Raw genomic sequence first — 23,867 nt, forward strand, 5'->3', positions numbered from 1 at the left:
TCTTGAGAAAGCATTCTACTTCTCACACAAATATCAACTAACACAATTGATCTCGACTTGCCTTGATCGCTCCTTGATCTCGGCCCTCTAGCCAATGTTTTAAAACTCCGACTCGGCCGAGGGTTGACTCCGACTCGGTATTGACTCGGTCAGCTCGATTTCAATGACTCGATCGTTGTAAAAAATACATTAAATATTTATTTTTTTATAAAAAAACATAGTTTTAAAGATTTTCATTCATGTTTGCAAACACACAGCATTAGAATATAGATAGAAGACAACATATGATCAAAGTAGGCTCATGAATATATCCATTATATCAAAATGGCACCCAGTGCACTGTCCCAATACATACATGATGATGATATAGAGATCAAAACAAAAACACATAACCAAAGAGGCTAGAAATGACGTTATCCTCCAAAATAGATTGTAAGTCATCAAGGAACTAATACAAGGGTCCAAGAGTGTTCCTCACTCCAAGAAAATCCCAAAGTGCATGTGCACACCTTCAAAAGGTGCATCCTCCACCATGATGTCATCTAGGAGAGACCCTATGTCACCCTTTTCAAGCATGTGAGTGACATGACACCCCTAAGGATAAGCATTGGCATCAAAGAGGGATGTGCTAGCCCTCCTAAGTCATCTCAGTGATAACCATCCTCATCTATGCTTTGGAAGAAGGCACCATCCACCAAAATAGGGTCAAGGCCAGCGAGGGGGCATCTTTAGTCCATTTGGGCATATCATCAAATAGTCCAACGTCCAAGCTTTTAAGTTTAGTGTTTTAGCATTTGGAGGCTCATCAAGGGGTGTAGCATCACGTGGAATCAACTCAAGGCTCGATGCTCATCTTTGGAGGGCCAAGGTTGGGGCCATAAAGTTAGGTTTGCTTTAAGAAATGGGAAAAGAACCTATTGGAAGGTTTTGAAGAAGAATGAAGCTATTCCTTAAAGAATCTCTACTACATATGTGATACCACCTAAACAAACCTCTCAAGATCAAGCGAGATAAACTTATTTAGGGACAAAAAACCATTAAAGTATTATCGTGAAAACCTTGGAGTCCCCCAAAACCAAAAAAATTTAAAAAAATCCGTTGTTTTTAAATTCACAGGCCGTTGTCATCCAATCCAGACGAGTAGGCTCGGACTCAGCTAACAACTCAGTCGGCTCAGTAATAACCCGGCCGGCCGAACCGGCGCACTGGTCAAGTCGACCCAATGAGGCCTTGACTCGGACCAACTCGGCCAAATCAGTTCCGAGCCAGCCAAATCTTAAAGCACTGCCTCTAGCACATAATTTTTCTTTTGTTTCCTCCTTGACTTGCTCTGCAGAACCTGCTCACTTTTGCGCGCTAGAAGCCTCCTCAATCCTTGCACACTAGGTCCCTATTTCCTAACGCACAAGAGGCCCCCTAAATCCTAGCACAATTCTTCCTATTTTATAGGGAAAATCCCTATATCCTTGTACACTTTCCTGCCTCCTATTTCTTAGGATCTAGTTCCTCTTCCCTGTGCACAACTAGCTCCTAAATCCTAGCACACTTGTGCCACCTATTTCTTAGGACACAATTCCTGCACTCTCCACAATCGAGGCTCTCTCACAAACTCGTGAACTTTGTCTTGTCACAAACCTTTGCACACAAAAGAATATAACTACCTTGTGCCTTCATCCTCCTCTTTATATGCCCAAATTGAACATGCAAGGAGACCTAATTCAAATTTAGAACTTTTGATTGACAAGTTAACTGAGTCCTATTGATTCTCTCTCCAATAAACAGTGGAGTTCTTAACTCATCCTTCCTTCAATCAAGACTGAAGACTAACTCGCTCTAACTGAACTTCTAATTGCCACCTCATTATGTTGTCAAACTAATGAAGACTCCTCTTTAACTGAAGCTCCATCTCTATGCATGCTAACTTGATTATTTCGGTAAACTAGAAATAACTCATCCTAACTGAAGTCTAACTCACGAGGATAATTTGAGGTCATCATTGGCTAAGGCACAAGCCAAAATACCTTGCTTGCTACATTTTCGACACTCCCTCTCAGCACAGAAGGTAATTCTAGAGGAACCTCTTCCACCTGGATCTGTCTCTAACACTACCATGTTCTTCGTTGTTGCAGTTGCTCCCTCTGAACTAGAAGACTTCCTTAATTTCTCCTGCAGAATCTGATTTGAAGACCTGTTCTTTCCAACCATGCTCTACAAGTCCATCACCTCAGTCATAAGTGCCATGTTCCCCGTGTATCTCAGTGGCTACTTACTCTACCTGAAGGTGGTACTGGGAGGTCCAACTCTCTTTTGATCTCTCCCTAAGCAACTCCTCGCCCACATGGCTCAAACTCTCCCTAACTGGGACTCACTAACTAAGTGGCTTCCTCCACTGACCCTAGGCTCCGATCCTCATCATCCTGCTAATTGGCCCAACTTCCAACTAGTTGAGGCTCAAACTGAGATACTGGTTAAGGCTCCATCTTCAGTAGCTTCTTCTCATGTACTCTAAACTTGCTCTAAGGACTCTCTTAGAGCCCTACTCTCATCAACCATCACTTCTTTACTCCGAGCACTTCCTGCCTTACTGCTCAAGGGTGTGCCTGTCTCTAACTGAAACTTGTAGAGATTCTTCATCCTCACACCTATTTGTTTCTTACATCCAGAAGCTAAGTGTTGGAAGTAAGGCTTACCTCTGTTGAAGATGACATCCTAACCCTTGTCCGCAAGGGTAGCTACTGAAACAAGATTTTGCTTCAGGCCTAAAACATAGAGTAAATCTCTAATATGGAGATGATTAATTGACTCCCTCTGAAAAATTACAGTACCAACTCCTCTAGTCGCATACATGACATCATCTCCTAGCTCAATAAATTGCATGTCCTTCTCCTTTAGGTGGCGGAAATACTTCTTGTTCTCGATCATGTGGAAGGATGCCCCTGAATCAATATACCATACATTGTTATCTGCTGAGCTTGCCATGCAAGCTATCAATGAGAAATCTTTCTCGAACTGGGCAGCACTAATGCAACCACATGATCCTTACTGGACTCCTTCTAATTAGGGCACTTAGTCGCACAGTGCCCAAACTCATGGCAATGGAAGCACTTGATCTTGCTCATATCCTTCTTCTTCTTCTCGCCCTTCTAACTGGACTCGGCCTCTCCTTCACCCTTATTGCCCTTGGCTCTGCTACCTTTGCTTGTCAGGGCAAAGTTCTCCTCGTCCTCTATTGGAGCTTCTTTAGCATCTCTTGTTCCTCTTCGGATTTCTTCTTGAACGTGGTCACTCCATAACCTTTCCCAACTGGGAATATTCTCTCTGCCACTTACTGCATCCTGGAAACTATACCAAGACTTGTGGAGTCCCAAAAGTGCAAGACTCACAAGGTCTTTTTCTGCTACCATCTCGCCCACACCACCTAGCTCATCCCGAACCTGAGTGAACTTTGAAAGATATGTGATGATGGGCTCTCCTTTTCTCATCCAAAGACTTCTTAGCTTCCACTTGATAGAAAGCTTCCTAGCATCACCAAAACCCTGATACAAATCTAAGATGGCTTTAAACATATCATATGTTGTCTTCTTCTCATACAGATGAGGGATAATATGGTCTCTGATCCCCTCAAGAATGATCCTCCTCGCCTTAGTGTCATTCTTGTTATGCTAGGCCAATTGTTGGGGATCTATAGATGGCACTATTTGCTACTTCACAAGCTCTAGCACCCCGCTATCTTCCAACACCAGTGATATGCGCTCCTTCCATGCACAGAAATTCGAGGCTCCCTCTAAACTGTGATTTGACCTTAGTCCTTGGAACACCATACTGCTATCCAAAGAACTGCTCTACTCTTCAAACTCTAGCACAAGCCTTTTGCTTGATCTGCATTGTCCACTAACTAGTCAATCTGGTGTTGGCAGTTGGTCTTTATACTGAACTTTGCTTTGATACCATGTTAAATTTCCATGAAACTTTGCAACTACTAAGATGAATATCTGAAAGCTGAAATCTAGTTTACTTTCACCAAGATACAGAGCATTTTAACAATTCATAAGCAATGGAATAAAAACACTAGAGGTAAAAACACATAAACACAAATTGGCACACTTGTTTTCTCAAGAAACCCAATAGGGAAAACCTGCTTGCTTGATGTGGCTATTTTATTGATTGTTCTTGAGCACTTGGATCTATTACAAAGCAATCTGTCTCTCTTGAGGAAGTGTTTTGCTTCTCACACAAATCTCAGCTAACACAATTAATCTCAGCTTACCTTGATCACTACTTGAACTCAGCCCTCTAGCACACAATTGTTTCTCTATTGCCTCCTTGACTTGCTCTACAAAACTTGCTCACTTCTGCGCAATAGAAGCCTTTTCAATCCTTGCGCACTAGGTCCCTATTTCCTAGCACACTGGAGGCCCCTAAATCCGGGCGCAATTCCTCCTATTTTATAGGGAAAATCCCTCTATCCTTGCACATTTTCCTGCCTCCTATTTCTTAGGATCCAACTCCTCTTCCCTGTGCACAACCAAATCCTAAATCCTAGCACACTTGTGCCTCCTATTTCTTAGGACACAATTCTTGCACTCTCCGCAATCAAGGCTCTCTCACAAACTCGTGAGCTTTGTCTTGTCACAAACCTTTGTGCTAGGCCCAAATCAAACATGCAAGTAGGCCCAATTCAAATTCAAAACTCGAGTTTTGATTGACAATTTAATTGAGAGTCCAACTGATTCTCTCTCCAATCAACACTGGAGTTCTTAACTCGTCCTTCCTTCAGTCAAGACTGAAGACTAACTCGCTCTAACTGAACTTCTAACTGCCACCTCGTTCTGTAGTCAAACTGATGAAGACTCCTCTTTAATTGAAGCTCCAACTCTACTATTCCTGTAAACTAGAATTAACTCATCCTAACTAAAGTCTAACTCATGAGGACAATTCGGGGTCTTCACTGGCTAAGGCACAAGCCAAAAGACCTTGCTCGCTACATTTTCAACATTTACAATCAATCACTGAGGTAGGTCAAATATACAAAAATAGAAATACAAAATGCAAACATTAAACAATATTGAGTAAGCTTATTCATTTGACTAAGTCCCATCATTTCTTTCCTGCATAGAGAGACACGTCCTCAGTTTCCATTATAGATGAGGATACTCCTACCCAAAAACTGAATGGGACATCCACTTAGCCTAGGTGGTTAAGAAGCCTTTGGAGCAAACCAAGTGATTGTCTAAATTTGTCTAGTAATAATGATTCAAGGATAGATATGAATTTTGAAATAGAGTATCTTCAGTCAAAGGAGGCTGAAAATCTAGAATGGTTGCCATTGGATGTGTCACTTAGCTCTGATGCCAATTGATATGTGCATAAGTGAAACAGCAAGGAAAGATACTCACATGAGAAGCGAAGAGCAAGAAAATCGCTGTCGACCTATACAAACTACATTTTTTATAGTTCATTAGGTATATATTTACTACAAGTACAAAAGTGGTTGGTGAAGTATATTTTATGAAGATTTAAGCAAGATATTTACAATTGGTAGATGAGATGTGCAAACATATAAAATATACTATTTAGTAAGTCTCATCATGAGGGTATCTACAATAAGCTGAAGTAGAAAATGATTGAGCCATGCAAAAGTGTGAAGCAAATAAGTGACAATTCATATGTTATTGCCCTGCCAGAGGAGTTGGAAATGAGTTGAATAATCAACGCTTCAGACATTTATATATATCATGCAGGACCAATTGGTGATTCCGTTGTAACTGTGGAGAAGATGCACTGAATAAAGCAGCTAGCAAAGAAGAAATGGAGAAATTAAACAACTTGTGGACACTTAGTTGAATTATGCAGGCAGGAATTCACAAACTCTATTCAGTCAAGTGGAAAGGCTTACCAAATTCAGACAATGATTGGATAGCTGAAAAGAAGTTGATGAAGTACATTCAGAATAGCTCCAAAATCCCTATGAATCTGAATGAGGAATTTCAGAATTTTTTGGCCATGGGAGGATGTGACGCAAATGCCAAGTGGACAGATCCTTTCTGCGTTTTATGTTTAGCCATAGCAGCCTGTTTATCTTTACTGAAACTGTCCATTCTTGGCATGTAAGGTTTTCAGGTTGCACGATGTGTATTTATACTATGAGATTTTCTTTGGTGAGGGGTTGTTCTTATATTTTCTTTCTGAGATATGAATCAAAGTTTCAAACCTAAAGAATATCAGATTTTCTGCCGTCTCTGTTTTATACTGATAAAATTGTGTTGGTTCTACAAAGCTGCTTCTTATTTATTTTCTTTTTTCTTTTCTTTTCATTTTTTTTTATTTATTTATTTGGCAGTGTAAAACAGCTGTGTATTTTTTTCCCTCTTTTTCTCTTTTCTTTGCAGTGTAAACAGATGTGTGTTGCAGGGTAAATCAGCTTGTGGAGGAGGCAAGTTTGTCTACATAAGAAAGCAAGGAACTACACAGTTACTGCTGCATCATAGATAAATCTCTTCTGGGAAATAAGTACCTTAATCATTTAGGGAAGCCAGTAAAGTATGGCTTCCTGGCTTCTTAAAACAGCTTTTCTAAATCAGTAATCCAAACAGTACCTCCAATGTTAACTGTGCAGCTCGTGAAATATTGTCTCTCCTCCTCTCATTTGAGATGTTTAGTCGTTCCTGCAAAGCTTCAACATATGCCTCTAGCATTAGATATTCTTGGATAAACAGCAGTTCCCAGAATATAGCCATTGCCAGTACCTTTGAGTACTGAACAAGCAACTGAATAAAAACACTTGAGAATGCACATACTTCTTTGTAACATTACTAAGGTATGAACTCAATTAGATTATGACATGCCTGCATTCTTGCAATCTTCATGGTAAGGAAAGCTTCCTCTTGTACAGTAGAATCATAAAGTTTCAAGTTATTTGACCCTGAATTTAAAATCAGTTCTCGTTTTTGCTCAGACTCTTCCTTTTCCTTGCAAATCACTTGTTTCTTCCTTTCAAGCTCATTCATATCCATAGAAAGCAAGTTAATTTCTTTCTGGACTTCTTTCTCACGTTTTGCAAGAGATTTCTGTTCCTTCTGATCGTGGTCTTTCTGCAGGGCAACCTCCTTTTCAGCTTCTTTTAACTGAACCTGTAAATATTAATGCATAGCATGTCCACTTCAGGAATTAATTTCTGGAAGTAAAAGGAAAAAACCCATATGATGATCTAATCTTATCACAAAACATTAGGCTCAGAAAAAATCAGAAAGGCTGACACTTCTGTAATTTGTACCTCTTCTTTGATCATTTTGATCCTTTGCAAATCGTACTGTTTTTTTGCAATTTTGTGTTTGCTTTGACAATCTTGCAGGATTGTATGCAATTCAGTATTCTCCAAATTCAACTTGGTTAATGACCCTTGTAAAGTCTAATGAATCATGTTTAAGAAAGACAATGCTGGATAACACTTCAGTTCAATAAATTCAATTGTGACAAGCAAAGGCAGAGAAAGTTGTAGATACATTGAGGTTGTTTTGAATTTGAAGGAATTCATGTTCTTTCTCTTTCTTCTGGTCACTATATATTTGCAAATTTGCATGCAGGGATTTCTCTTGGCGTCTGAGAAATAGTGACTGCCCAAATTAAGGAAAAAAAAACGTGAGCGGCAAAGAGAGAGACAAAATGCAAATGAATGAATGATTTTTTTATTATCGTCCTTGGAAGGAAAACAGGATCTATGAGACATCATTCGAAACAGAGTACATAAAATCTGTACAGTTCTATATAGAGTTGTATCAGATATACAAATACAATATATGTTTATATAGTATACTGTTTCTTCTGTCTCTGTGCTAGCAAGAATTTTTTCTGTATTGAAACTTTAAAGCTTCCTAAAACTAGAGACAGCTTACCTTCCTCTCGCAGAATTGATCCCATTTTTCTGTAAACCTGAAAGTCGACGTGGGGTTAGCGTGGCTTCTCAGTTCATTTACTATACATATGATTTTGGCGGGGAGAAGCTAAAGGCACAAATGTAACTCCATGCTGATTATGCAAACATATTCTCATGGTGATTTGCGAGGTTCCAACAGGTTACTTATGAATTTTCAACAACCAACTTGACATGAACAAACATAAAACTGACTTGACGGAAGAATTACACTCACCCCTTCCATTTCTCGACTTCGGGGTTTAGCTGTTGTCTTTTCAATTCAATCTCCGACAAGCTTTGCTGCATACATTCCAGCTCGGTGATTTGTTTACCAATTTGTTCGTCCGCTTCTTTAATCTCCTCTTCGTAGTGGGCCGTTCCGATCACAAGTTCCAAATGCTGCTAACCATAAATATTTAGACACAGCACATGAAATCGCGAAACAGACACAGTTTTAAGACCATATACCTTGATCAACTCTTGTGGTTGTTTAATTTTTGCAGAAACTCGGTTCTGCGTCACTATAAACCTGCAGAATAGAACGAGATGGGACATATAATTATGATTATTTAAAGGGTAGGGTGCAGTGTTCAAATTTGAACACATCACAACCCTTTTGAAGCACTCTAGCACGTCAGAGAAGTGCTCAATGAAATTTACCAGTCAAAAGAAATTTAAATTTTAAATTTTGAATTTTACAGGTTTTTTTTTTTTAAATTTAAATAATATTATAAAATGCCCCCTGAAGGGTTGCCTGTGCGTAGGAAATTTCAAAAAATTCCAGTTGTCTGACTGATGTAACATTTTAAAGTTTGCAGAAGGTTTTGGCAACGAAAATTCAATGGGATGTAATGGAGGTTGTTTATCTATTCCCAGGCCATCAGTCATAATGGCAACACTGACAGAGTTAGCATTCATGATATGAAGTTTATGTTCGCATTCGTTGATAACAGAGGTTTCTTTTCACATTCATTGATAGCAGAGGAGAAGTATCTATGTATTGGTATCCGTGAACATGGCATATTTTGAAGGTATAGGAGATCTAGAAAAAACAAATGACAAGACATAATAAACAATGACTCAGATAGATTATTTTGAGCCTGTGAATCTTGCATGCATTGATTTTTCCAATCCCAACCTTACGGCGAGTGCAGCACAAGTTCACAAGGTATTTTTAACTCTCAGTGTTAATTTTCAACTTTCATTTCCCTGCGCTTTCATTTAGTTGATTGATTTAGGCGGAATCGATTAAAATTATTATGTATGGAATGGTTGATTGATCTTTATATAGTCATGCATAGACTCGGGATTTTTTTATATAGTCCATCATGTCATCGATGAAGATTTTTTGGACTAAGTCTTTGAGCAAAGTCGACGGCTTTTTTCCCTTCCTGAGAAGGAAACGATGAAATTGCTATGGAATGAGAACCATCAAGGTTACACTTTGTATCAAGCAAAATCTCTTAATATTTCCATTCAACCCGAAGGTTTGATTTGGATTTGTATCTCTTTATATTTACTCTTGCTTGTAGTTACATCTTGCTCTGCTCAACTTTGAAAAATCAATCCATTGAAATACTTCACTTCATATTTTTTCATATATTCGTTTTTCTAGGGGATTGGAAGGGGAGTTATGAAGCTTCTGAAGCGTCGATAACGACAAGCAATTTCACGGTCCCAATCAATGGCCTTCACCAGGTATGCAGTTCAGCGTTTGAAACAATATTTTTCATACTTGTTCAACGCTTAAAAATAGATTAAAGTGACAGTATTGACATTTTTACATCATAACCACATACTACATTTTCTGTGGTATCTCCATTTTCCTTCCTTAATTTGTAAAATTTTATTCTTTCTTGTCAACCCACCATTAACACAAGATTATTCAATTATGAGATTACCCCATTAGATGGTGATAATTATGCTTACTAATTCACAAACCTTTTTTTTCATCTTGTAAATAACTACTACTATCTACTACATCTTTGAGGATGTCGAATATATTCGAACATTTTTTTTTCATTTTGTAAATAACTACTACTATCTACTACATCTTCAAGGATGTCGAATATATTCGAACATTTTTTTTTCATTTTGTAAATAACTACTACTATCTACTACATCTTCAAGGATGCCGAATATATTCGAGTACTGATCATGCCGAATATATCCGAGTATTGATAATCCTACCGCTATGAAAACATCTTCCATCCTACCTTTATGAGGACATATTCATGACATTACTTTGATGTTTCACATAGATACCTTGATATAGTATAATAAAGCCGATAGGGTTCCTTACATTTTCCATGAAGACATCATTACTTTGAAACTCTTATGTTCGACATGGAAATCTTGAGATAGCATAATAAGACAGATAAGGTTCTTTCTTTAGGGTTTCTTTTTAGCGAACATTGGTATATAGACAAAGTAATCTCTTTATTAATTTGAATTCTTATTTTATAGTAATAAATGAATACATTCCCATTTTATAGTAATAAATGAATAATTTTTCATTTTATAGTAATAAATGAAATCAATTAGTTAAAGATGTAATTTTATCGTGTTTAAAAATAGATTAAAGTGATAATATTATATTTTTACATCATAACTACATTTTCTGTTGTATCTTCATTTTCTTTCTTAATTTACAAAATTTTCTTTCTTTCTTTCTTCTCAACCAACCATTCAGACAAGATTGTTCAATTATGAAATTACCCATTAGATGGTGGTAACTATGCTTAATGATTCAAACATTTTTTATATTCTTGTAAATAACTACTACCATCTCTTTTCTATTTTTAGATGATTTCATGACTGACAACCATAATGCTTACAAAAACCTAACATTGCTTCCATTTGAACTTACCATACTCAAGCTTACTATTAAGCCTAGCATTTGTAAAATCAAACTTTATTTAAAACCCCATATTTCTTCTCTTATCTTAAAAAGCATTTTTCTTTATTAACTCTTTATTTTTTGAAAACAAAGAAATTAATGCTAAAAAAAAAAAAAAAATTGAGAAATAATAAGTGTGCTTCCCATAAAATTATGTAGAGTTTTGAACCAAGGAGAAGTGTTAAAATGAAACTTTAGGGCTATATTAATAACCATACAACTGAAGATTGGTCTGCCTACATGGCTATAACTTAATTTTCTTTTTCCGGTTGGTCTTCCCAAAAGATATAGAATGCTAATAGCTATCCATACAACTACTATTGTGTCTCCCGCTTCATTCTCTCCATTCGGCATCTAGGAAATAAGTTGTGCATGTGGGTGTCCATGTAGCTGCTGCTATGAAGGGTTTTTAAGGAGATGTTGAAATCATAGAAAAATTAAACGACATTGTTAATGAAAAGAAATTATATTATTATAAAAATACATCAACGAAAAGAAACCATATTATTAGAAAAATATATCAACCAAACTTGAATTCATTGTAAGGACCAAATTTGAAAACCATTCTTAAACAAAACAAAAAAAACAACCAACCAAGCCATACAACAACAACACTGCAGATGTGTATTACATATTACAATATTTCCCTATTAGATATGGAAAACTTTCCTTTTAATTACATAAATTTTTGAATCTATAGAGCTTGAAGTTTTTAATGGAGATGAAAGTCTATTGATAGTGTTCTTTGATTGAGCAATGTTAAGAGAAAAGTTCAATTCCCTTGGTTGTTGAAGGTATATATTTGTTTTTTTTGTTTGCTTTAAATTGTTTCAAGCTGAACAAAACATATAGTATAAATTAGAAACAAATGAAAACTAAAAAAACTTTTTCCATTGTGCAAATAGATTTATATTTTCAATGATGTAAATTCAAATACTTTTGAAGATTATCTAATGAATAGAAGAAACATATGTTTACCTTTTTTAATAGAATTTGAGAAAAATGTTTGCCTATTTACTAAATTCTATTGAAATTTTATAGTGTTTTAATGTAGCCACTTTTTAAATTTTAAAGATTTAGAAGGACACCATTTCATTTTGGCAATTTTTTTTATAAAGAGTTTATTTAATATACACTTTTTAATAGAATACAATTTTTTTTATAACTTTTCATCCTTGAAGGTTTAGATAAATATATGCCCTTCCAAATAAAATTAAGACCGGCCCTTCGAATTTGATCATTGGTAGGGTGGTGAAAGATCCCCATGGCCAGTATAGGATATTTGTTTTTGTGAGGTGAATTTCTATTAACTGAAAAAACTGGAGTTTATATCAGGGATTACATCAAATCCGTCTCTCGCATGGGAGACCTGACTATAGCCAAAAATAAATTCTCCTTAAAGAGGATATAGACAGCTGAGACAGCTGAGAGCAAATAGGGACAAAAATATCCAAGGTAAAATTGACACGCTAGCCTATCTAGCCTTGTACAAGAGTAACAAAACTAAGGAAAGCAGAAAACATATCCATATCAACATCATGCTGAGGGGTCCAATTCCGAGCCTACAACCTATATGTGTACATGTGGATCATCTAGAGGTCTCCTGCCACTGGGGAAATGCCTAAGTGGTGCTCAATCCTCTTCATCCACCAATCTAGATCACGTAAATGTCTATAAGATATTCCAAAGATTGGAGAATGTCCAAGTGGGATTCATGACAATCCAAGATAGTCCTCCCCAATAGAAACGTCATTTGCCAGTAAAAGTCTGCCATCTACATATAGTGGTTAAACCTGCCCTTTGTATGACCAATGTCCGGGATCCAGTTAGCCCATTCAGTCAAGACCTCATGCAGTGTCTACAAGGGAGGTCCTATGAGAGGAGGCCTCCCCTTCCATCCGGGTAAGTTCTTCTTCTATACCTAGTGTTAGCTCTCGATTGCAAGAAGTGAACCCCTCTATACAGTGGTGCATCCATATATGTCCCTAGTGGGCCCTCTCCTAGTAATAGGCTCCCCGTTGTCTAACACGAGCCCTTTGTCTTGCATGACTGACCAATCAACTGAAATCCCCGAAGTGGACCAAGACTCTACCAGCCTAATTAGACCATAGCGGAAAGGAAAACACCCCAAACTACAAAATCCGGACTAGGCTAAGAAAGGAGCAGGGACTAGCACAAATGAATTAACCCAATTGCCCCTCTCCACCACACTTCTGCCCCACTCGAAACCCACAAACCCACAAAGGAACTCCCAAACCCAATGGCAAAACTACCAATAACAAATCAAAGGAAGACCGAGAACTCGAAGCCTCTCCTAGATTAAAACAACACCACAAGAGACAATGCTACAATCCCCCAACCTCCTGGAAACGATCCACCACCCAGCCCCAAACAAATAAATGAAATAGCAGGAGAACCAAACTAACCACAACCCACTGCCAAGGAGACAATACAGAGACAGTCGCTAGCTAAAAAGGTAATGCACCACCTGAAGTACCACCTAACAACTGCCACCACCAACAATTTACCCAACCCCAAGCCAGAGAATTATAGACAACCCCAGAATCTCCATGCAGTCACTGTAACAAACTTGTAAAAAGGAAATAATCTCTATGTCGTTGAAAGGAAACAACAATCATATCCACTACCAGAGAAAGGAAACCAAGATCGATACCTCTGATCTTCAGTCAAGGAATGGACCCAATTCCACAACAAACACCAAAAAGGAGTGGTAATTAACAAATACCAAGAATGAGAAGGAAAAAGCTACAAGTTTCTATCTCACCTGATTTCCTCGCCTACGCTCCTACAAATTAGCCAATTGAACTAAAGTAAACCAACACTGAGGCACCATACATTTTTACCTTTTGTCAACTGAATCTGCTAATTCTGGAAGCTGACTGCAACCGCACCTTGGTATATCCTCAGCTAGGTTGGTTGCTCTCCCATTCTACACTTACTGTTGCTGCTACTGAGATCCCAAAACCTTTCGAGTTCAGTCTCCTTCACCACTGATCGCAACCGTGGCACACTTTGATATTCTTTTACCACTACAACTTCTTCTATACACTCCCAGGCATGAGACATCAGGCAAATATTCATAGTGAACACGCATTCCACACGCTTCATCTCCTCAAATAGACCACAAATGCCCTATCGTCGTCCCTTCACTACAGATATGGATAGTTCATAATGGCCGCACAGACCTCATTAGCCAGGTGGGGCGGTGGCAACCCGATTTCCCACTTAACACTCCTACAAATTAGCCAATTGAACTTGAGAAAACCAATACAGGCACCATACATTTTTACCTTTTGTCAGTTGAATATGCCAAGTCTGGAAGCTGACTACAATCTCGTCTTGGTATATCCTCAATTGGGTTGGTTGCTCTCCCGTTCTACACTTACTCTCACTGCTACTTACATCCCAGAATCTTTCGAGTTTAGTCTCCTTCGCTACTGATCGCGACCGTGGCACACTTTAATTTTCGTTTACCACTACAACTTTCTCTGTACACTCCCAGGCATAAGACATCAAGAAATATTCATAATGAACACGCACTCCGCACACTTCATCTCCTCGAATAGACCACAAATACCCTGTCGTTGTCCCTTCATTTGCGCATTTGGATAGTTCATAATGGCCGCACAGACCTTTGTAACCCCCTCCCCCCCTCATTCTCGAATGTCACCCCATCTAAGGCTAGGGCATCTGTGTTATAAAAGGCATTAGTTAAAGCATATCCATTTGTAGGTAAATGTCTGCCATGGAAGATTAGAGGAGGAAGTAAAATAAAATAAGGGAAGACGCTTGCTTGGTTGTTCAGATAAATATAGGTTATCAAATCCTCTTAAAACTGCTAATCATCTCTTGAAATTTATAGTCTATTAGATGCAGCAAATCAGGCTTCTACACTTTGGAACCAAGTACGTAAATCTGATTCACAACTAGGCCTTTAGGGGATTTACCAAATGAGTACTGGGATGTATACGACCCTGGGATGTATAAGACCAGTCTCAGACCTAGTGCTTGTGAAATTTCCTTGAACTCACCAACTGGAGTTTATTCTTATAATTGATTAGCGGATTATTTATTTACGGCAAATAACGAATCGCTGATGCATTCTTCACAACAAAATAATTTGCAGAGTATAAAATCAAGAATTGAAAAATAGATGCACACACACAAAATAATGACACCAATATTTTTAGAAAAAAAACGTCCCTAGAAAAACATTGGTGCATTAAATGAGAGTTTATTTTATTATGCAGCAATTTGAAAATAATTTCAAATGGATGCCAACTGGCAATCCTCGGACAAATATACAAGTAAAACATCTTCTTCTGCAATCAACTCGGCCTCCCTTGGCCTGCTCGCACTCACTGCACTGGCCACCTGAAATGCACACTACTGGCTGAAGGTAAATTCGTACAGTCTGGAATCTAACTCTGGATGAGCCGTCTTACCTCCCACTACCTTTGGAATAAATTTGCTCTGCCTTCTGGAACTAGATCTTGCCTCCCACTACCTTTGGAATAAATTTGCTCTGCCTTCTGGAACTAGATCTTGCCTCCAACGACTAAACAAACCCTCTTCCGACAACTCTTGCTGGAGTTTATGGCTATTCCCACTAGCTATAGCAGGCCTCTCTATAGATAATTCGACCTCCTTTCTCTTGTAATTCTAACACTAGAAAAACATGGGGAAACTACTCGAAATCTTGCTCTTCCCCAATATCTATTGGTTCCTCTCTTTGATGCTCTTTTCCTAGCTCGAACCGCGTCCTCACTGAAAGCTGCAAACTGGGTAGCTCGATCTGCCTTGATCACACTGATCTAATTAATGGTCAATGTGTCTTTCTCTATCCCTTCCAGCTGCTCTTATAATTTTAGGATCAATTAGACTTCATCAATAGAAGTCTCTAGACCAATCTTGAACATTCTTAATTAATTAACTTTAATTTACCACTTTTCTTAAGTTAGACTTAAGAAATAATTTATCTATGGAAAATTAATTTAATTAAAGTGTTTCCCAAGCTTATTTCACAAAAAATTTTATATGTTTTGGAGATCTAGTGTTCCTTAACCTCTTAGCATCATCTAAAACTAGAACACCTGTCTAATGCTACCATAAACTCACAGTGCTATGAAAATAAAAAAATGAGAAAAACGAGATAATATGGTCAAAGAATAAAACTTCAGCAATGTACACATCTAAATTGGGCTATGAACCAAAGACAACATTCTTAATTAATTAACTTTAATTTACCACTTTTCTTAAGTTAGACTTAAGAAATAATTTATCGATGGCAAATTAATTTAATTAAAGTGTTTCCCAAGCTTATCTCACAAAACTTTCTATATGTTTTGGAGATCTAGTGTTCCTTGACCTCTTAGACCTGTCTGATGCTACCATAAACTCACAGTGCTATGAAAATAAAAAATGAGGAAAACGAGATAATATGGTCAAAGAATAAAACTTCAGCAATGTACACATCTAAATTGGGCTATGAACCAAAGACAGTTGAGAGTGAAGAAGGTGAGAGGAAACTTCATAAAAGATGAGGAAGACGAGATAATACGGTCAACGAATAAAGCTTCAGGAATGTACACAGCTAAATTGGGCTATGAACCAAAGGCAGTTGAGACTGAGGAAGGTGAAAGAAAATGGTGGTGGAAAGTAATCTGGAAACTGAGACGTTCTCTGAAAACTAGAATATTGGTATTGCTTGTATTAGCAAACAAAGTGTTAACTTGGTATAATTGCAGAAAGCGGTCTCAGGAAGGTCCAAAGAAGTCTGTGCTCTGTAAAATCAATGAGTTACTGGACCATCTATTAGTGCATTGTCAATTTGCGAAAACAGTGTGACAAGAAACTTGAGAAGAAACTTCAGAACTAATTAATGTCAAGGGGAAAAGGAAAGGAGAATCTATCTCTGTTTGCTTCAGAAATCAGCGTTTGGACAGAGCAGTTACAGATCACAAAGCTTTGCCATGTACAGTTGCATGGGCTTTATGGTAAGCTAGGAATGGAATGATATTGCGAGGAAAAGAGTTCCTGCCAATTCAGGTAAGCCATCAAATAAGGCGCATAAGATGGAATATGGAATCCAGCAAAGACAAAAACTCAAGAATCTTGAAACTCCCAGATATTGATTACACAAAAAAACCAGGGTTACTTTGATGGAGCAAGTCAAGGAAAACTCGGCATTTGTTGATCTGGTAGTATTTTTTATTTATCTGCAACTCATCATATCTCTTTCAAAGTAGAATGTGCCCAAGGAACAAACAAAAGAGCTGAAATGTGTGCATTTTGGATGCTATTAATCCTAGCTGTTGACAAAGGAGTAAAAGGCATACAGATCACGGAAGATTCAAGGCTCGAAATCGACTGGGCTAATGGAGTTAGCAAGCTTTGCAAGATAGAGAACCTAATTTTAAATCTTCTAATGGAATAGTCAGAAGTAAGAAGCAGGTACGAAGACATATTAATTTCTGCATAGTTCAGAGAGCTCAGTGAGACAGAAAGAGCGGATAAAGAATCGAAATAAGCTTTAACTCTCCAAGAAGAGGGCTCACGGCAGCGGAAACAAGAGAATGGGAATCTCTTCCTGGAGAAATATCTTTCATAAGTTACGCTGATTCAAAGCTCCTGCAGAGAGATTCTGATGAATCTTTTGTTTTTAGTGAGTGCGGCCAAACGTTACGTTGGAAGACCGTAATGTGATGGTGGTTTTGACACTGAATAATGTATGGCTGTAAGGAGACTGTTTTTATGTGAAAATGTCAGAGGTAGATCATTTTTACCTGAGAGAAAATGACGGAGGTGAGGTCAGTATGCATAGTCAATAAGTTATTTTTCTTTGTTATGAAGAGCGACATATGTGTCTTCGAGGCTGCTGAAAAGCACAGGGATTTCTACTTGAAGGAGCCGAGACAAAGAAAATATGTGTTTACTTGGAAAAGCCAAAGAGAAGTGTGATTGTTTAAAAATCATGAAAAGGCCAACAGGACCTGGATTTACTAGCGAGGAAAAAGTTTTATTAAAAGTTAAATTTAATTTAAAATAGCTAAATTCTTTATACAAATTAAATAAATTCTTTAAAATATAAGAAGTATAGCTATACATATATTGTTGTCCGTTTTAAAATTAATAACATAAAATTTGGCTTAATTGTTATGTTCAAATTAAATTAAATTAACCATATATATAGAGAGAGATCAAGAATGAAAAATATCACCTATCTAGATTATTGGCGGGAATACTGAAACTAGCCAGCTTCTGTTTCAACTCGAATAATGAAATTTCCCTGCCATTTGAAAATGCTCATCAGACATGAAAGACAAAGCAGAAAGAGGTAAACTATGAGATTTGAATTAATTTGAGCAGGCATGCCTCTTGGGGGCTTGATTATCATCCTTCCAGTAGAATTTAGTGGTGGATCCAGACAAAACCCTGTAAATCTTCACCTTCTCACTGCCATCGCTTTTTTCCAAGCCTACACTCACCTGCAATTTCCCTTGCACTGTATATTCACCTCTATAATTCATACCAAGAGGAAGAAAATAAAAATTGAATTCAGACGAGTTTGACCTTGGCAGAAGCTGAAGCTGAAGCCGAACGATGATTGACGAGCGAAGAAAATGCATTGACTCTTAGGGCTTTGGGCGATGCCCCGAGAGCAAATGCCAGGGCTTCGCCGATGACCTGCAATTGAATTGGTTAAGGGAATTCATTTTCATGCGAATTCTTCGGTCTAAATGACACTCGTTTTCAATTATGTTAATGGATACGCTCTTGCCGGTGCCATTGGGACCGACAATGCATGCGAAGGGCGTCAGAGGAAAGATCTTGATTTTCCGTTCAAAGGACTTAAAGGCACGCACTGATATTGAGTAAATAAGCAGCGGCTGGAGCTGAGTAGCTTCCCCTCCTTCCTCTTCTGCTATGCAACTCATTTTTATTACTCAGTAGCTTGTGTTGCAACTCTCTGCGGTCACTTCACCTTTCATAAGTCCGGTATTCCCATGGCGAGAAATCTATTGCCGTGATTAAAAGATACCAATTCTTATTATGCGGTTGGTTTGTGGTTTGGCGGGAGAGCCGTCAAGCCTTCACATTTAATTTTAATTTTGAAAAAGGTATATAAGATATATTTATTAAAACATATTTGTTGAGTTTTATTAGTGTTAATGCAATTTATAAATGATAAGTATATATTATCATATACACAATTATATTTGTAAATGTAGTTAACATACATATAAGTATATATGCACAAGAGCCTTAAGGATTAGTTTTAGTGGCCTAGTCCTCGTTGTTAAGTCCCTCGCCGATTGGGAAGTTACAGGGTCAATTTTCCTTGAGGCCTTTGGGGTTAGACCTTGCTAGTTTCACTGACGAGCTTTAAAAGATTTCTTTCAGGAAGTCACAGGGTCAATTTTCCTCGAGGCCTTTGAGGTTAGACCTTGCTAGTTTGATCGACGGGCTTTAAAAGATTTCTTTGAGGGTTGATATGTCAAGATTTTCCCGTAGATGTAACGGCCACCCTTGTCCATGAACCACAGTGTAAAAAAAGAAGTATATATGCACAACCATATTAATAAATGTGATTGATATACATAGATAAATATACAGGATAGAGATTTAATATTAATATTGATAGTAATTAATAAATTATTATTATATGATAATTATTATTTTTATATTAATAGATTAAATCTTAATATTAATATTATAAACTATTAAATTTTAATATTAATATTATAAACTATTAAATATTAATATTAATATTATAAATCTTAATATATATATGGTAGTATTTTGGAAAAGAAGTTAAGCATATGGCTTGAAAGTGAAGGTAAGCGGGCTAAAGGCCAAGCAGGGTTCAAAAGGCATCACTCAACAACAGACCACCTTGTTACGCTTAGGATCATTGCAGAGGAATGTCGTAATGATAAATCCAATTTATTTTGTTGCTTTGTGGACTTTAGAAAGGCTTTCGATACGGTTCCTAGATACAACCTTTGGAATAGATTATTAGAGCTAAAGGTTCCTCTCGAGTTGAGAGCTGTCGCTATAAGGTTATACGAGAATGTAATTGCCAAGCTAAAGAGCAATGAGGGGTGGTCGAAAGATATTAAGTGTAACATCGGAGTTAAACAAGGTTGCCCACTCTCCCCTACCCTATTTGGCATTTACATTGATAAGCTCGAAGGCTATTTAGAGGAAGCAGGATGTGATGACACGATCTTAGCCGGGATAGTCGTCATCCTTCTTCTCTATGCTGACGATATTGTTCTTTTGGCAAGGTGCCCATCTGATCTTGATAAGCAACTCAGGCTTCTTAAGGATTTCTGCTCTACCATGGGTATGACTGTTAACACTGACAAAACAAAAGTTATGATTATCAAATCCAAGAAGGACACTTACGCTAATTTTATGTATGACAATAATAACTTGGAGGAAGTGTATTCTTACAAGTACCTAGGAATTGATATTCATCACAAGCTCAACTGGAACCATAGCATTGAGAAAAGGATTAATGGGGGGTGGAAAGCTTATTTTGGTCTTGAAAATAATTGTAAAACAGCAAACCTCGTAATGTGGGATAAAAAGAAGTTCCTCTTTGAAACTTTAGTCACTCCTGTTATCTTATATGGCTGTGAGGTTTGGGGTTGCAGCATTTCCAAAGAATCATGGAGAAAGATTGAGCAAATCCAGAAGCGTTTTATAACTTATAACCTGAAAATTAAAAGTAATACACCCTATCCTATTCTCCTTATAGAAGCAGGTCTTTCCCCTATTGAGAGCCTAGCTATGCTTAGGTTTCTGTTGTACAAGCACAAACTCAATAACATAGACGATCATAGACTTCCTAAGCTAGCTTTAAATTCCAGCCAAAACCACCTAAGGCTCAATCGAGGGTGGCATAAAGACACAAGGGCCTGGTTAAACTATTGGGAGATCAACGAAAATGATGCATTGCAAAACATAAATAACATTAAAGATATTGTTACTTCTAAGTTCAAAGAAAAAATGTGGTGTGAGAAAGATTTAGCGGCTAAAAGAAAATGAAGTTCTTATAAGAAGGTCATCAACCCCACCCTAGAAGATCAAAAGTATCTCTCTATTTTAACTAGCTCAAAGAAGAAAATTAATATAGCAAAGATTAGAACGAATTCTCATGAGCTCCATAGTGAAACAGGTCGTTGGGCAGTGCCTAAAACGCCATGGATGGAAAGGATCTGCCATATATGTGAGAATAGGAACATCGAGGATGAAAACCACTTCCTCCTAGAGTGCCCCGCGTACAACCACATTAGATCTCAGTTTCACAATCTTTGTTACAATACTGACCTTCCTAGCCTTTTACAATGTCAAAATTATAGTGAGCTCGGGAGGCTTCTCTCCAAGCTTTTTGAGCATAGGAATAAAATCCTAAATCAAAATAAATAATTTGTTTCTTTAGGTTCGATAGACCTTTGTTTGGTCTCAGCGGACGTTAACCACCACCATCATCATCATCATCATATATATATATATATATATATATATATAGGGTTTATAATCTTAATTTTAATATAACAATAATATAAATAGTTAAGATTTAATATTATTATATATATTATTAATATTATAATCCCTAGAATAAATATATAAATTTTATAGTCAATAGTATCAACGTGAAGATTAATATATTTTTAGCCTTGACATTAACATTATAAACCCTATGATTTTAAATTCTAAAATTAATATTATAAACCCTAGAATAAATATTAAGACTCTAATATTAATGTTATAAATCCTAAGTATTAATATTATAAACCTTAAAATTAATATATCAAAATTTATGTTTAATATATTAAATCCTAGAATTATAAAAACTAAAATTAATATTAAACCCTAAGACTAATATTATAAACCCTAAGATTAATATTAAATCCAATATTATAAATCATAATATTGAAATGTCGCAATGCGACATTGAATAAATTGCAATATAATGTAACATTGTGACATTGATTGTCTCATTGTAACAATGCTTATCACAATGCAATGTTGGATAGATTTTCATATCATTCCAACTTCAGAGCATTACACTCTAAGATTAAACCAAATATTATAACCCTAACATTATAAAACCCAATATTATAAACCTTATATTTAATATAGTAAATTCTAGGATTATAAAACCTACTATTAATATTATAAACCTTAGGATTAAGATTATAAATCCTAAGATTATAAACCCTATGATTAATATTATAAACCCTAAGCTTATAAACATTGCAACATTTATTGTCACAGTGTTAGAATTTAATATATTAAATCGTAACATTAATATTATAAACTCTAATATTAATATCTTAATATTATAAAACCCTAATATTATAAAACTCAATATTATAAACCATAAGATTAATAATATAAACCCGAAGATTTATATTATAAACCTTAGGATTAATATTAAACCTTAAGATTAATATTACAAATCCTAGGATTATAAACCTTAAGTGTAATATTATCAAGTCTAAGATTAATACTAAACCTGGGATAAATATTATAAACCTTAGGATTATAAGCCCTAGGATTAATATTATAAAGGCAAAGATTAATATTATAAACCCTAAGTTTTAACCATGTGATTAATTTTATAAACCCTAAGATTAATATTAAACCCCAAGATTTGTTGAATTTTCCTTAGGCCTTAGATTTGGTCTGAGGCTAATCACACGCATAAACACACTAAGAACCCCCAATTTACAAGCACTTTGCACAACAGAAATCTACAACAACAAAAACAATAAAGTACACAAAGATATTGAGCCCAAAGCTCATTTATTTATCAATCCATCATTAAAAGAATTGTGGGGCTCCCATACCAGGGATCATGGCCCTTCAAATAACTGGTACAACTAGTGTACACAGTCTACAAAATTAGGGCTTGAGGTCAAATCCATTATATCCTCAATCTGCCCATCAGAACAAGAACAAAACATGCTTATTTGTTACTTGGTGAGTAAATCCATGAAGATTAGTTACACATTTGGGCCAAATGTGACGATGAAATTTCAAATTTTTACTTTTTTATCGAATTGAAGCCCTAGAAATTCATATAAGCTTTGTGAATTTTGATTTGGAGTAAAAAAGACAATTTGTGGAGAATTATGTTGTTGTTCAAATGATATTTTTTTCAAAAAATATTAGTTTCATATAATTTGTCAAATTTCCATTAAATTAAATGTTTGTCCTTGCAATTTTTCGCGCATCTTACTATGTATGCATGTGTTCATGCGAAATAACTTAGTCTAAAATGTATATATATACAAGCATGATCTACACAGAGAGCACTAATCAATGCATATTGAAAATTCATTTTTTATGCAAAATTATATTTATGAGCATGATCTACACAAAGAGCATTAATCAATGCATATTGAAACTTTATTTTTTTATGCAAAATTATTTTTTTTAATATTTTTCGAAGTTGGCGAATTAATATTTGAATTGCATTTTTCAAACACGTGTTCATACATGAATTTGTTCTATTGTTTAAATAAATTCAAAAACCAAGAGTACCCCTTTGAAGAGGATGCATAAATGAAGTGAATGCAATTTTTTGAAATTGTTTCATTTTGTGTATTTTATGTTATTGATTTTTCATTCAACCCCTTCGAAATTGTCCAAAAAAATTTCAAGCATAAGGTTTAAAAGAAATTAAATTAAAAATATCATATGAGTTCGAAAATGTCAAACTCGTATGCCATTAGATAGAGGATTCCTTCACAAATCTAATGTGATCAACTCCGCAACCTAAGGACAAATATTGTCTTAAGTCTATCATGCTACAAGATGGTGTTGCAGAGAAATTTATAGAAGGGGAGCTAAAACTATGTTTTTTAGGCCCTCAAAAGCTTGATCAAACACTTAAAAAGATCGATCGAGAGCTTTATGTAAAATTTGAAATAGCTTGATTGAGGATTTAATAAACCATCAATCAAACTACTTGCGAGTTAAGAAAAACAATGTCTCGATCAAGGAATGTAGCTCAAC

At 36.3% G+C, this 23,867-nt stretch overlaps 1 protein-coding gene across 1 annotated transcript in view; it reads right to left on the bottom strand.

Annotated features, from left to right (window-relative positions):
- The window catches only part of LOC149139457 (structural maintenance of chromosomes protein 4-like), a 45,832-nt gene extending 27,063 nt beyond the window's left edge, over window positions 1–18,769 (bottom strand). Inside the window, exons 1-11 of the mRNA XM_089450723.1 lie at window positions 18,605–18,769; window positions 18,416–18,518; window positions 18,207–18,360; window positions 18,052–18,120; window positions 8,381–8,441; window positions 8,148–8,311; window positions 7,893–7,929; window positions 7,503–7,613; window positions 7,274–7,408; window positions 6,846–7,130; window positions 6,597–6,665 (exon numbers count right to left, since the gene is read on the bottom strand). Of these exons, the coding sequence (XP_089306849.1) occupies window positions 6,597–6,665; window positions 6,846–7,130; window positions 7,274–7,408; window positions 7,503–7,613; window positions 7,893–7,929; window positions 8,148–8,311; window positions 8,381–8,441; window positions 18,052–18,120; window positions 18,207–18,360; window positions 18,416–18,518; window positions 18,605–18,769 (1,353 nt within the window). The remainder of the gene's footprint in view (window positions 1–6,596; window positions 6,666–6,845; window positions 7,131–7,273; window positions 7,409–7,502; window positions 7,614–7,892; window positions 7,930–8,147; window positions 8,312–8,380; window positions 8,442–18,051; window positions 18,121–18,206; window positions 18,361–18,415; window positions 18,519–18,604) is intronic.
- Between the last annotated feature and the right edge of the window lie 5,098 nt (window positions 18,770–23,867).

Source organism: Pinus tabuliformis, chromosome X (assembly GCF_031772625.1).
Source record: "Pinus tabuliformis cultivar Carrire ecotype Pingquan chromosome X, CPIR1, whole genome shotgun sequence".
Lineage (NCBI taxonomy): Eukaryota > Viridiplantae > Streptophyta > Pinopsida > Pinales > Pinaceae > Pinus > Pinus tabuliformis.